The 14,813-nt window shown below is 37.2% G+C and overlaps 1 protein-coding gene across 2 annotated transcripts in view; it reads right to left on the reverse strand.

The window, feature by feature from the left end:
• Nucleotides 1–14,813, reverse strand: part of Yes1 (YES proto-oncogene 1, Src family tyrosine kinase) — a 76,392-nt gene that overhangs the window by 19,600 nt on the left and 41,979 nt on the right. For both annotated transcript variants that reach the window (XM_005369941.3, XM_026777442.1), the window contains exons 4-10: nucleotides 12,296–12,394; nucleotides 10,909–11,012; nucleotides 10,676–10,825; nucleotides 8,940–9,095; nucleotides 8,549–8,728; nucleotides 4,712–4,788; nucleotides 2,759–2,912 (exon numbers count right to left, since the gene is read on the reverse strand). In XM_005369941.3, the coding sequence (XP_005369998.1) occupies nucleotides 2,759–2,912; nucleotides 4,712–4,788; nucleotides 8,549–8,728; nucleotides 8,940–9,095; nucleotides 10,676–10,825; nucleotides 10,909–11,012; nucleotides 12,296–12,394 (920 nt within the window). The remainder of the gene's footprint in view (nucleotides 1–2,758; nucleotides 2,913–4,711; nucleotides 4,789–8,548; nucleotides 8,729–8,939; nucleotides 9,096–10,675; nucleotides 10,826–10,908; nucleotides 11,013–12,295; nucleotides 12,395–14,813) is intronic.

Here is a 14,813-nt window from a genome sequence, read left to right on the forward strand (position 1 = left end):
AAACTTCATGTGTGTGTCTGTATATGTAAAATAAGAAATGAATAAAGACTTAAACTTCATGTGTGTGTCTGTATATGTAAAATAAGAAAGGAACAAAGACTAAAACTTCATGTGTGTCTGTATATGTAAAATAAGTAATGAACAAAGACTAAAACTTCATGTGTGTGTGTCTGTATATGTAAAATAAGTAATGAACGAAGACTAAACTTCATACGTGCATCCCTCTCTCCCTCTGTATGGCCTCTTAAGAGAGGGTCAGTTGGTCTCTAACATGCTATCTATTAGAGAATGACCATGAACTTCTGATCCTTTTGCCTCTAATTTCTAACGGCTAGGTTTAGAGACACAAGACACTACACTATTATAAAATATACAACTTTAAATTCACTTGATGTCCAGAGACTGTAGCCATTTATGGTTGAAGACTAATGGCTACTGGCTCATAATCTTTTCTGTACTTCTGTGCTATCTTTACAGAAGCTTTTATTGTGCTATCACATTTTTATTGTGTGTTTGTGTGCATTCTCATGTGCCTTGGCACTTGTATGGAGGTCAGAGAACAACTCTGTGGAGTGGATCTATCCTACCTTTAAGGGTTCCATCAAACAAACTCAGGTCACCAGGTTTGAGTAACTAGCACATTTGTCAGCTGAGCCATTGTACCATCCCTTGTGTTATCATGTTTAAAATATATGTTAACTTATAAAAATATTTAGTCTATGACTTTAATATACAAGCATTTTGCTAATTAATATAAATACAAAAACAACACAACTTTCATGAAATTTGTGTATTTATGCTAGTAAAATTTTAAGTGCTGTATATACTCAAAGTGATTATATACGTGTGTGTGTTTATATATATATATATATGTATGTTTTAAAGTAGTTCTTAAGTATGAAAACAGTTCAACTTTTACAATAACAAGGCTTCATTAAAGAGTGGCAGATAAATTTAGCCTTTAACAAATGGTTAGGATTTTCTAAGGACTACAAGAATGTATGACTAGTTATATATAGAGGCAGAGACAGAAAAGAAGTGGAAGGATGGTGAGGTGACTCAGCAGTTAACATCTCTCACTCCAGTTCTAGGGGATATGACACCCTCTTCTGGTCTCCATAGGTACTACATGCAAGCAAAAGAGCCCCACACATAAAATAAAATAAATCTTTTTTTTTTTTTTTTTAAACTGTAGCTAAATCACGGGCTTTCTACTTTGGCAATGCTAACTATTCTGGGATGGAATTATTTTGTGAATGCGTGATTATTACACTGCATGTTACAGCATGATTATCAGTATCTTAGCCTCTACCCATCAGATGCTGACAGTAGCCCTCAAATTAGAAAACCAAAAATGTTTCTAGACATTGCTGATGTCTCCTTGGAGTAGGAAGAGATAATGTTTAATTGGAAACCACCTCCAATCTAAGAAAATAGTTTAAATAACAACTTACCAAGTTTGTTTTTAAAAAAAATGAGAAAACATTTATCTGGGACAAGGGCGATAGCTCAGTGTGTTAAGTGCTTGCTGCCCCTATGAATCTGAGTTTTGATTTCCAGAATCCATGTAACTTGTGTCTACGACTCCAGTGCTTTTACAGTGAAAAGGTAAATGGAAACAGAAAAATGTCAGGGCATTTGCAGGCAGCTAAACCTGGTACTTATCCTGGGAAACAAGAACCCAATCTCAAGATAGGAGAGTAATACCCAAAGCTATCCTCTGACCTTTGGGTGTTTGCTGTGTCCTGTGTGTGTCTGTACTCCCAAACACAAACACATGAAAACACAAAAAAATAAATAAAATTTACTGCTGCCATCCTAAAGGAAGTACCAAGGACATTTTATCTGCTATATTTATAATATAAAAGTATCTCGTCAAGTTCTTTAGGAATTAGCTATTAAACAGCCAAAGTATTATTTATTGTATATAATTGTATGAATAATATCAATGGTTCTGAGTCCCCTGAAGCAATCTAGAAGTCTTTCTCTCTCTGTCTCTCTCTGTCTCTCTCTCTGTCTCTCTCTCTCTGTCTCTCTCTCTCTTCCAAGACAGGGTTTCATTGTAGCTTTGGAGCAAGTCCTAGAACTTGCTCTGTAGATCAGGCTGGCCTTGAACTCACAAAGACCCACCTGCCTCTGCCTACCAAGAGCTGGGATTAAAGGTGTGTGCCACTACCACCTGAAAAAGTGCCTTGTCAAGACTGGGGCTCTCATTTTTGCTACTGTATTACCTACTCCTGGTTAGCTGGCCTGCTAACTTCTGAGTGAGCCTTCTGCCTTCATGTTCCATGTCTCCCTACAGGAGTGCTGGGATTAAGGGTGCAGACTATGACATCCAACTTTATGATATGGGTTCCAGGGGTCAAACAGGCCACTAGGCTTTGCTTTCCAAGTGTTTTTTACCAGCTGAGCCATTTTCCTAAACTCCTATCCCCCCAAATCCTGTTGATTGCCAACAGATTTCATAGATGGAGCAGCTTTGCTACATGGGAAATGCTCACACAGAAGCACTTAGTCTACCAATGGTTTCATGCCAGGTCCACATGAAAATGCATGTTACATGCTGAGCAAAAAGGCAGTATCTAGCTGTGCCCTGTTTCCCACAAAAGGCTCTTGCATCCACATCCTACCCTGATGTGCTTTGACAGCCCAAGTAGGCAGGAACTTCGTTATCCACTAGAATTATTGGTATTGCATAAAGTCCTGGGTGTTAAGTAAAGCAAGCACAGGGTATTAGCATCTATGTATGTTATTTTACCTTGTCTTGCTGTGTACTCATTGTCTTCAATTAATCTTGCTAAGCCAAAATCTGCTATTTTGCATACAAGATTTTCTCCTACAAGAATATTAGCAGCTCGGAGATCTCGGTGAATATAGTTCATTCTTTCAATATACGCCATACCATCAGCAATCTTAAGAGAGGAAGCACAATAAGATGCAAAATATAAAAAAAGATGCAAAATATATGATGCAAAGGGAGGATACTTTTGGTTAAAGGGACTGTTGAAGAATTAGGTATCTCAAAAAAAATTACAGTAACAGACACAATCCAGAAGACAATAGAACAAAACTTAATTTTTAAAAAAATGATTAATCTTTATATCCCAAATACTGCAAGTAAAAATCAATCAACACATATTTTGAAGATCAATATTTTATGCCCAGAGTACATCCAGTCACATGACCAGCACAATGTCCTATTGTCTTCTTGTCAATGGTCAGAAGAAATCTATCACAAGAGGATGGAGTCTGGAGTCTCACACAGTCCATACCAGACACAATCTAAGATCCTGAAGTATGAGCAAACTATAGCTTGTAAGTCAGATGTACCCACAGCCTGTTTTCATATGACTTGAGAAGTGTTAAAAAAAAATGGCTTTTACATTTAAAGGGCTGTATAACTAATGAGGCCCAATAGAGTTTGTATGTAGCTCACAAAGCCCATGCCATTTATCTAACTATTTTATTAAAAAGGCTTGCCATTTTTCAAAAAAAAAGTGCCTAAGAGCCTTGAATGTATAGTCTGGCATATTCCTGTCTCCTCTGAAATTTGCTGGCATTATCAAATGACTTTCACTAACAGGTAAGAGCTACAGAAGCAAGCACATAAACTTAACTTAGACAAAAAAAAAAAATAGCATATACTTTCAGGTTTTAAATTTTGGAATAGCCCATATCCATCTTAATTTTTCCATTTTTTATTTATTTATTCATTCATTCATTCATTCATTTATTTATTTATTTATTGGAGACAGGGTTTCTCTGTGTAGTCCTGGCCATCCTGGAACTCAAACACCTGCCTCTACGCCCTGAATGCTGCTATTAAAAGCATGTGCTACCATCACTCAGCCTGTCTTAATTTTCTTAAATTTATCTGCTGAGAAGGAGGAAGAACATGAGCAAAGAAGTCGGGACCACGAGGGGTGCACCCACCCACAGAGACAGTGGAGCTGATCTATTGGGAGCTCACCAAGGCCAGCTGGACTGTGACTGAAAAAGCATGGGATAAAACTGGACTCTCTGAACATGGCGAACAACGAGGGCTGATGAGAAGCCAAGGACAATGGCACGGGGTTTTGATCCTACATAATGTGCTGGCTTTGTGGGAGCCTAGCCAGGGTGGATGTTCACTTTCCTAGATATGGACGGAGGGGGGAGGACCTAGGACTTAACACAGGGAACCCTGACTGCTCTTTGGACTGGAGAGGGAGGGGGAGAAGGATGGGAGAAGGGGGAGAAGGGTGGGAGGAGGGGGAGGGAAATGGGAGGCTGGGAGGAGGTGAAAACTTGTTTTTTTTTCTCCTTTTCTCAATTAAAAAAATATTAAAAAAAAGAAAGAAACTTTGTGTCATATATGTGTGCATGTATTCTTAGTGTCACAGTAGTGAGCAAATAATTAATATTTTTGTCTAATTGTAAAATGCAACTTCTCCTCAATAAAGAGCTAGAAGAGTTATGGGGGAAAAAATTTATCTTCTGAAATGTAAATACAGACTTTGTATTTGTGGAAGCTCTATGTCAAAGGTCGTATGATACTGGGCAACCACAAGAGCTGCAGTATACTTAAGGGCTCACACTGAACTACCTCTAACCTTCTCTCTTCTTCTAAAACTGCAGTATTTCACTGCACAAATTTTAATATTATGCTAAGATTTTTCTGCATTTTAAACATATGCTTTTAATTCAAATTGGTACATATACATGCAACTACCTGAGCAGCCATATCGACCAGCTGTGGAAGTTTCAAATATTTTCCATCTCCTTCTTTAAGGAAATCTAACAAGCTCCCTGTAAGAGAAAGAAAGGTATCCGGGGGAAAATGTGAACATTACTTTAAAATAGAAACAAATAGTCTTCAATACCTTAAACAAATCATCAAACCAGAAAAACTTCTCAGTGGTTTTTTTTTTTTTATGTATTTTGGACACTTTTGGAAGTATCAAAGACTCCAGTGGAGCCTCAAACTGAAAGTTTAAAACTTCTCTTGATTACAGATTTTAAAGGGACAAAGTACCACTTCCCATTCTGACAGAAAACATCACCACTTTAGTCATTGCCCCCACACACTTCGATCAAGATTCTGTGACAAAAAAAAGACAGCTATATATTTTAAAAGTCATTTTGAGTCTAGTATACAGCCAACTGAGAATATCATGGAGTAGTTACAAGCAGCTCACGATGGTGTGATGAACAGCTCCTGGTGTCAGGAGATGGCACTAGGGGCATAGTAAAGTATGATGAATTCAGCAAAGTGAAAGGTTAAAAGGGAGGTCTGGTTATTCTCTCTCTACTATGAGCTAAAAGCATACAACTTCAGATAAACCCAAAATAAGACACATTTTTATAAAAACAAAACAACAAAAATACTCATTTTCATAAGAAAGGCTGAAAATTTCAGATTAAAAGACACAAAAGAGAGATGGCAATTGAATGCTGGGCTTGACCATGGATTCTACATTAGATCAGGAAAATATAATTGGTAGAACTGGTAAAGACAGATGTGGGTTGAATTGAGCATGAGCATATAGAAGGCTGAGTGGCCAAGTTAGCACACAAAAAAAGTCAGTTTATTTTTTTTATTTTTATTTTATTTATTTATTTATTTATTTTTTCTTTTGGGGCACAGTTGGCGCCTAGAACCTGCAGCTATGCCAAAAGCGTGACAGTTAGAAAAAGGTGCAAAATTCAAAAAAGGTGACATCGCAAAGCCAGTGAAGAATACTCCCAGCCAAGATAGTACTGAGGGGGAGCAAGGGGGGAGCTCCAACTTATGAGCTGTGAACGGCCCCCCACCTCGGCCAGGGCCGTTCGTGCGGGCGGCTGGCTCAATTCTGTACTGGGGTTCACAGTGGGACCCCACAAATAGAAGAAACAAATTCTGAAGGATGAGAATAATATGAAAACTCATGTGCAGGGCTGGGGCCAACAAAGCTCAGTGGCAGAGTGTGTTCTTAGAATGTACAAGACCCTGGGCTTGGTTGTCAGCCCAACAGTAGGAAAAAACCACATATGGAAATTAAGAACAACAAGAAAATCTGTTTGTAACAATAGGTTTCTGATAAAGCACATGAGACAATAAGTTTTAAAGGACTAACAAGGTTTACTGTTAAGCAACTAAATATTAATCACTGAGGAATTATTGTATTTTAAACCCAGAAACTTTTATTATTTTATATTTGAAATCTCTTGCCTAGAAATAATCTTAACCAAATTATGTAACAACACGGAATTTTAGCATTTTCTCTACATTTTAAAAGACTGCTATATTGAACTATATGGATGCTCCATTAGTCTTACCTCCATTTGTTTTTTTCATGCTACCAATATCTTGATTTAAATTTCTTTCTTTTCCTTTTCTCACTTCCTCTTCTAATTCATTTAATGCACTCGTTCAAATGCCATAGGTAGCAGTTGTTTGCAGCCTAAATGCCTTCCAAAGAAGACATATACTTTGGAACTTTAGGTATATTTTAGCTATCATTAATAGGTTATTGGTTTTAGTCCTTTTAGAGAGATTTTTCTTCCTCCTGTAGTCCTTTTAGAGAGATTTTTGTTTCTCTATCACCATTAGTAGGAACTACATTATCAGCCAACATGAACCACTAGAGAAGGTGACATAATAGTAACTTAATTAGTCTGATTCAAAAAAATAAAAATAAGTCAGGCAGTGGTGGTACACGCTTTTAATTGGAGCACTTGGGTGGGAAGTAGAGGCAGATGGATCTCTGAGTTCAAGGCCAACCTGTTCTACAGACTGAGTTCCTTGACAGCCAGGGTTACACAGAAAACCCTGTCTCAAAAAACAAAAACAAACAACAACAAAACATAGTACAAAAATAAAAATTTTAAAATAGATCCAATTAAAAAATAGGTAGATTCAGACTAATCAGCATCATTTAATCACTTACTGGCTCCTCTTCTACAGCATCATTACCATAGATATAAAGAGGGAAGAGCATCAACCTTGCCTAGTTTTGCCCCTGACTCTAACACGCCACCGTTAAATAAGAGCTCACCTGTGCTCTTATAAGGTGGGAAGGATGAGAAATTTCAATTGACAGTAAGGGAGAACAGCCTCTGCAAGTCCAGTGTGTTAAGAACTGTGTTTATGTAAAATGAGATAAAAATGATTCCCTTCAATATCTTTGCCTTCTACAGTTTAACACTTTAATTCAATTTGTCTACTTTTTGACTGCCCTAGCAATTACATTTCCTTTACTTAAATCTACTTTCAAAAGATGTACTCTAATTTTTCTTTATAGTTTCATAAGGTCCTCTGGGAGAACTAGAAAAAAAAAAAAACCACTATTCCATTAAAAAAAAAAAAACCTAACATTTCCTCTTTTAAAAGTCTACAGAAAAAAATCTTAAGTTAGAAAGTACTATGACAAAAATCTGTATGTGTAGAGGGCCTGCAAGAGGGCTCAGTAGGTAAAGAAAGATGTCTGCTGCCAAGACTGGGAACCTGAGTTTTTTCCCCAAGACCTGAATGGTAGAAGAAAACAGTCGACTCCGTCAAGCTATACTTTGACCTTCACATATGTGTCACGACGCCCATACATATATGCATGCAAAATACATAAATAAACATAATTTTTAAGGACAAACGTGTATTCTGTGAGCTACATTAGCCTGCCAGGTATACTCCCTGGTGCAATGGGGCATGACTGTTACAGGAGTAACCATCCATCTTCTGGTTGGACTTAAAAAGCCCACTTCATGAGATGGAACCCATACCTCTGAGAGGTAGATCATAGACCCCAGAGAAAATCTCCAATTATTGTGTTAAATGAACAAAGCAAAAGGACTCCTACCAACATACTGCTATACCCACACAGAAAAGTGTATCACTGAGTCTCACCAGAGAGAAGACTTCTTGCAGTAGATGGATCACAACTAGACAAAATACAGAGAGTAAGAGACTGAAACATTGAGGTCTAAATAGGATCACACCCTAATTATTATCAAAGCCCTCCCCTCAAGGCTCAGAGATCTATGCGAGAGCAGAGGTGGTGGATGACTCCACAATAAGAGTATTTTCCAGACACTGCAGGTCTGATGCACTTATGAACTCCCAAAGACTATGACACAAGTTCAAACCAGACAAGTTCCCAACAAAGAGAAGGGCAAGTGGGCACAAAATCCAACTCCTTACCAAGACCCTATTCGCAATTGACAGCTTCAGGGGAAGGGAAAAATCAGTTGTTCTTTTTTGTTTGTTTGTTTGTTTGTTTGTTTTCCAACGGAGAGATAATGGGTGTATCAACCACATCCCAAAGAAGGCTGCATGCCCAGGAATAACTGGCCAACAAAAAACAGACTCCATGGTCTTGTTTTAATTTTGTTTTGGATATTTTTTTGTGTTTTCTCTTTTCTTTTTTTTTAAGAGAAAGAATATAAAGTTGGGTGGCTGACTGGGCTGAGTGGGTATCTGGGAAAGAATATGAGCAAAATATATTGTATGATTTTTTTTTAATCTAAGAAGGAACAGAAATAAAGTCGTTTAATTGCAATAGAACCATGTAAAACACAACTCATATGTACATACCTTTTGCCATAAACTCGGTGACAATATAAATTGGCTCTTCGGAAACAACTGCATACAATGGAACAAGTTTATCATGTCTTAATTTTTTCATTATCTGAGCTTCTTGAAGGAAAGCTTCTGGCATCATTGTACCTGGCTTTAGGGTTTTGATTGCTACCTTTGTGGTTCCATTCCATGTTCCTAGGAAAACAATTTATTTTACTCTTTCAGTGTCTGTAATTCTGTATCTGAGTCTGTATTTCAAGGGATTTTAGACCAAAATTCAATCAACAATAACAGTTATCCAACATATAATTAAATACATACTATACATATTTTATCATATTTTGCTATCTTAATTTATGGTTTCACAATAACCAAATGAAGTAACAACAAAGCTCAGGTTTCTTACCCATCCACACTTCACCAAAGCATCCTTGACCCAGTTTAACCTCCAGTCGCAAAGATTCTCGAGGGATTTCCCAAGCATCTTTTGCTAGACCTTGAGTCTGGGGTTTCACAGTTGGACACACAGTTGTTAACTTGTGACATAAACCATCAGCATGTTCTAGATAAATGAACAGGGTACACTGTAAATGAATTACTTTCAAAGTTAAGACAATTAGTATGTGTATATACATGTGTATATATTTACATATATGCACAAATATACATACATACACACACATAATTGATTATTTAATTAGTTTTTTAGACAAGATCTTAGTAGGTGGTCCTGACTAGCTTGGAACTTACTATGTAGACCAAGCTGGCTTTGAACTTAGTGATTTCTCTTCTTCTAGGATTAAAGGGTATGCCACCATACCTGGCTTATTATTTGGTTTTGTAAAAAAGCTTAAATTATTGAATTAAAACCTCTGATCAGCTCCTATCAGCTTTACTCTAAAGCTACATATACAACAAGAAGCTTACTATAAGAAGTATATACAAGTGGCCAGGCAGTGGTGGCGCATGCCTTTAATCCCAGCCTTCAGGAGGCAGAGGCAGGTGGATCTCTGTGAGTTCAAGGCTAACCTGGCCTAGAACTAGAGCTAGTTCTAGGACAGGCTCCAAAGACACAAGACCGCAAAACAGAATACTTTTCAAAGGTCCTTGAAAAGACAAAAATGTCTATATTTCCTATAGGTTCATTTGCTTGGATAAGAAATAACACCTTCAGCTGGGCAGTGTTGATACACACCTTTAATCCCAGAATTTAGGAGGCAGAGGCAGGTGGAGCTATGTGAGTTCAAGGCCAGCCTGGTTTATAACAAAGTGAGTTCCAGGCCAGCCAAGGCTACACAGAGAAACCCTGTTTCAAACACCAAAAAGAAAGAAATAGCATGTTCAAACTGGATTTTGTAGGGTTTTTATTTTAGAAAGCTTTCAAAGATTCAGCTTCTACAGAATAAAATCAATAAAGATATCTGAGAGCTTTTGACTCTATTCCTTTCCTTTTCTTTTTTGAAGTGCTGGGGAGGGAAACATGGCACATGCTAGTAAGCACTTTACCACCAAGCTATAATCTTAGCTCTGAGATAGCTTTTTTATATTACAAGTTTAATTTTAGCTATTTAATATACATAAATATTTGCTATCATGTTCTATAATTTATTATCATAATCAATCTTAGCATTTATACATTATGATCTAGAACTCCAATGCAAACACTTTGCCAATAAGGCATAAGGATTCCAATTATAGCCTGATTTGAGCATGCTATCCAATAGCTCAATTCATGGTCCTGCTATGTTACCTGGGTCACATGTGACTCTTGTTCCTCATTTTGGAACTAGAGCACAGCACCAGCAAGATGGCTCAGCTGGTACTTGTGGCCAACCCTGACATCTTAAATTGCATCTCCAGGACCCAGAGGATATGAAAAGAGAAGTGAGTCCCTAAGTTGTTCCCTGACCTTCACACCATGTATCATAGCATCATAGCATGAGTGTGCACATACACACATTAACATGCACGAACACTAAATAAATACTTATCCAAAAAAATTCAACCCAGAACATCAACATCTATTGGTGATTGACTGTGTGTAAATATAAATGAGCATATTAAAGCTTAAGAAATATAAAGAATTGTCCTCACAAAATAGAATGTAAGGGATTAATTCCTACCCCTGAAGTGCTCACCTACCTGTGTAGTGCTTCACCAGTTTCTGCAAAGTATCAAACGGAGCTCTGGTCGTGATGTAGTATCCACCGTTGTCAAGTTTCCTGATTTTGTAATGCTTCACATTGTCACCCCTTACCTCATCCCAGTCACGAATCGAGAGGGAATAGGCGCCTGGGGGAGAGGAACATGTTCACTCCAGCTTCCTCAACCAATGCCTAATGCATGTTGTGCACATATTAATAAAATATTCATACCTTTAGTGGTTTCACTTTCTCTGACTAAGAATATACCTCGCTGATTCCCAGGATTCAGAAGTAATCTTTCAGCATCTTTTCTCCCCATTTTTCCAAAATACCATCTGAAAAAAAATTAATGATGTTTTGAGATAAAAGGTATGAGGATCAAAAAAATTACATACATGTATCAATAAGAATGGAGTGCAATAGCCTGGCAGCGGTAGAGCACTCCCCTAATTCCAGGCAGATACAGGAGGATCTCTGTGAGTTTGATGGCAGCCTGACCTTCAGAGTGAGTTCCAGGACAGTCAGGACTACACAGAGAAACCCTGTCTTGAAAAAGAAATAAGCAAACAAAGTATTAATGTTAGCTCAAGTATAAAAATATTAACTGTGACCCAGGCAGTAGTGGTGAATGCCTTTAATCCCAGCATTCAGGAGGCAGAGGCAGACAGATCTCTGTGAGTCTAGCCTGGTCTACAAAGCGAGTTTCAGGACAGCCAGAGCTAAAAAGAGAAACCCTGTCTCAAAAAATGAAAAAACAAGCCGGGCGGTGGTGGCGCACGCCTTTAATCCCAGCACGCAGGAGGCAGAGGCAGGCGGATCTCTGTGAGTTTGAGACCAGCCTGGTCTACAAGAGCTAGTTCCAGGATAGGCTCCAAAACCACAGAGAAACCCTGTCTCGAAAAACAAAAAAACAAACAAACAAACAAAAAAACAAAAAACAAAGAATCAAAAAGCAAAACAAACAAAACTGGAAACATGCTCTAACATTTTTTCCAAGTACTAACTACTCTCACCATGTCTCTAAATTCCCCTTACCAACCAGAAAATCAGTAAACAGAGAAGGAAAGACAAAAATACAAACAGAAAAATATGTCAGTGAGGGGAATTAATTCTTTAGAAACAAATATGATCACCTGTATTCAGTAAAATGCTGCAAGCAGATCATACCAAAATCATAGGAAACTCCAAATATGCGTGGGTATGATTTAATAAAGCTTAGTGACAAAAAAAAATGACAGTTATTACTGTGGGAAAGTTCACAGAATACTGAAGACAAAGAACCAAACAAAGTAAAAAAAAAAAAGTCATAGCAGAAAAAGAACACTGATGTGATGATTTGTATCAGTAAAAACAAGCAAGCAACACAAATGCATCATTCTGGCCTATGGAGTGCAAAAATATGAGTTTTAAAAATAAACGGGAAAATAAAGGAAAGAGAATACAATGTAAAATGATTAATAAAGATTTGCTTATTGTGTGTCTGAGTAGATATCTTAATCATTCTTAAAAGTACTTATTAATAAGATACATTAGCTGTATTAAGACTAGAATATAATAGTGTATAAGTTGTGTTAAGAAGAATGTGCATTAATTAATAAAATATGAAGTAGCATCATACTCTTCTGCCTGAATGGAATCTGCAGGTGCTACATAATTGCTAGGGATATAACCATTCTTTCCGGTAGCAATTGATCTTGCTTCCCACCAGTCTCCTTCCCTGCAACACAAAAAACAACAATCACTATAATGCAGACACTTACCCAAGGTATAATTCTTATCTCATGCAAATAACAGAAACCACTTCCATATTTAATCTGGAGTTTTTCTTGGATTAATACACAAAGAGCTGAGCTCAAAAAACACTATTTTTAAAAGCTGGTTTGATGAATAAGGGAATTAAGACCACGCAAAAGCACAACTGTTGCTGTAAACCAACAGCAATAACAGAAAACCCTTAAATACTGTACACTTGAATTCTACTTACCTTTTTCATTTGAATTCTTTCAACTAAGGCTAATAAACTATGCTGAATAAAGAAATTTACTAAATTTTAAATAAAATTTTAGAAGTTTAAGATTTTATTTGTATGCTATATACACCTCTCACATTTAAAAGGTAACATTTAAGGACTTTAATATATTCAGAATTGTAAAGTCATCAAAATAATACATTTTAGAACATTTTGCTATCATAAAAACCCTGGGCTGGTAAGATAGTTCAGCAGGTGAAGGCACTTGCCATGCAAGCTAATGACCTAAATTCAATGCCCAGAGACAGTGTGAAAGAGGAAGGGGAGAATCAACTACACCAAGTTGTCCTCTAGGCTCTATATATGTGCCTACACACATCATATTAAGGTTCACCTACATTTTAGTCTATGTCATGCTAATTTCTTTGTTCTTGATACCAAATGCTTTATTTTAATAAGAAATAAAATTCTAACATTTATAAAAGTCACCTTAAAAATACAATCAAAGGTCTTACTATTCTTATATGCAAACTTGACAATCAAAGTTGAATTTTTGGAGCTGGTGAAATGGCTTAGTGGGTAAAGGCACTTGTTGCCAAATCTAAAAACCTAAGTGATCCCCAATCCTACAGGGCTGGGGGAGAGAACGACAGAGAACCTATTTCTAAAAGTTGTCTTCTGACCTCCATACACATGCCATGATACATGTACATACCCACACTGTGTGTGGAGTGTGTTTCTCTCACAATAAGTACAACTATTCCTTTGTCTGTCTCTCCCAATAAATAAAAATATTTCTTTGCCTGACTCTCTCACAATAGGCAAAACTATTTCTTTTAAAAAAAGCTGAAGTTCTAGTGGTGGTGGCATAAGCCTATGATCCAGCAGCCAGGAGGTGGGGGCAGAACAGACTGGGCCATATAGCAAGACCTGATTCAAGTAAAACAAACACGTATGGTTCTAAAATGTTATTCAAAAACTGATATCCAAACATCAGCAAAACTAATATTATATTTCAAAATATGAGGCTGCATATTGTTTAGAATATATATTAACCTTGGCTTTTCCAAAATTCCTATGAAAGTATCTCTATCAAGATGTGTGTGTGAGATTCACTACTGAAGATTACATGTATTGTCTGAACTGAAACTTTTATAAATGTTCAAAGTGAATTTAATCTCTAAAGAATAAATTAAAAAAACTTTTGATAATTTAACTATTTGCAAACAAATACATTGATTAGTGGAGCCCTAGAATACATTAAATCTTTTTCTCATATATATATATACAAAGTCTTACTATGTAGCCCTAGTTGGCCTAGAACCTGTGATGATTCTTTCTTATTAAAACTTTGTATTTGACCTTCCTAAGAATTCCCTGAGTCATTCACTAAGCGTCTCTAAGTGTAAGACAAACAGCAGTCCGTAAGGTCAAGAACTGATTCTGGAGCAGGGACAGCAATTATAATGGTACTAACACTCTGACACTTCATATTTGATGAATCTTTTGTCATATACATAGCATAATTTTACCAATATCCCTAGCAGGTACAAGATGACAGTTGCCACACTCTCCCTGACTGTGACAAACAAAAAATATCTCCAGACACTGCTAAATACCTTCTGTGTGATTCTGCCCCAAGCTGAAAATCATTGGTCTAAAAGAATGAGAAATCAGCCGGGCAATGGTGGTGCACACCTTTAATCTCAGCACTCAGGAGGCAGAGGCAGGCATCCCTGAGAGTTCAAGGCCAGCCTGGTCTTCAGAGTGAGTTCCAGGACAGGCTCCAAAGCTACACAGAGAGACCCTGTCTCGAAAAATCAAAAGAAAAAAAATGATAGGCTAAATTAAAAATTGTAATTTGCAATATGATGATAGCCATGACTGAGGTTTGTAGAACATCATGTAAACACCTAAGAGAAACATTCATAGAGTAAGGTGTGCGAACTGAGCCAGGCAGGAGAGGAAGAAGACAAGGAGATGAACCACTGAAAAGGACATCGGAAATACCTTTTAAAGGATGAGGAAAGCTAACTTGAAAGGGGAAAGAAGCAAGTAATCAAGTAGAGTTTAGAGACATAGCACAGAATCTGCATGCTTGAGGCTCAGGATTCTATCCCCCTCTCAAACAAGCACCCTTCCCACCCCACAAAAAAAAAAAAAAAAA

The sequence above is a fragment of the Microtus ochrogaster genome, unplaced genomic scaffold (genome assembly GCF_000317375.1).
Source record: "Microtus ochrogaster isolate Prairie Vole_2 unplaced genomic scaffold, MicOch1.0 UNK67, whole genome shotgun sequence".
Lineage (NCBI taxonomy): Eukaryota > Metazoa > Chordata > Mammalia > Rodentia > Cricetidae > Microtus > Microtus ochrogaster.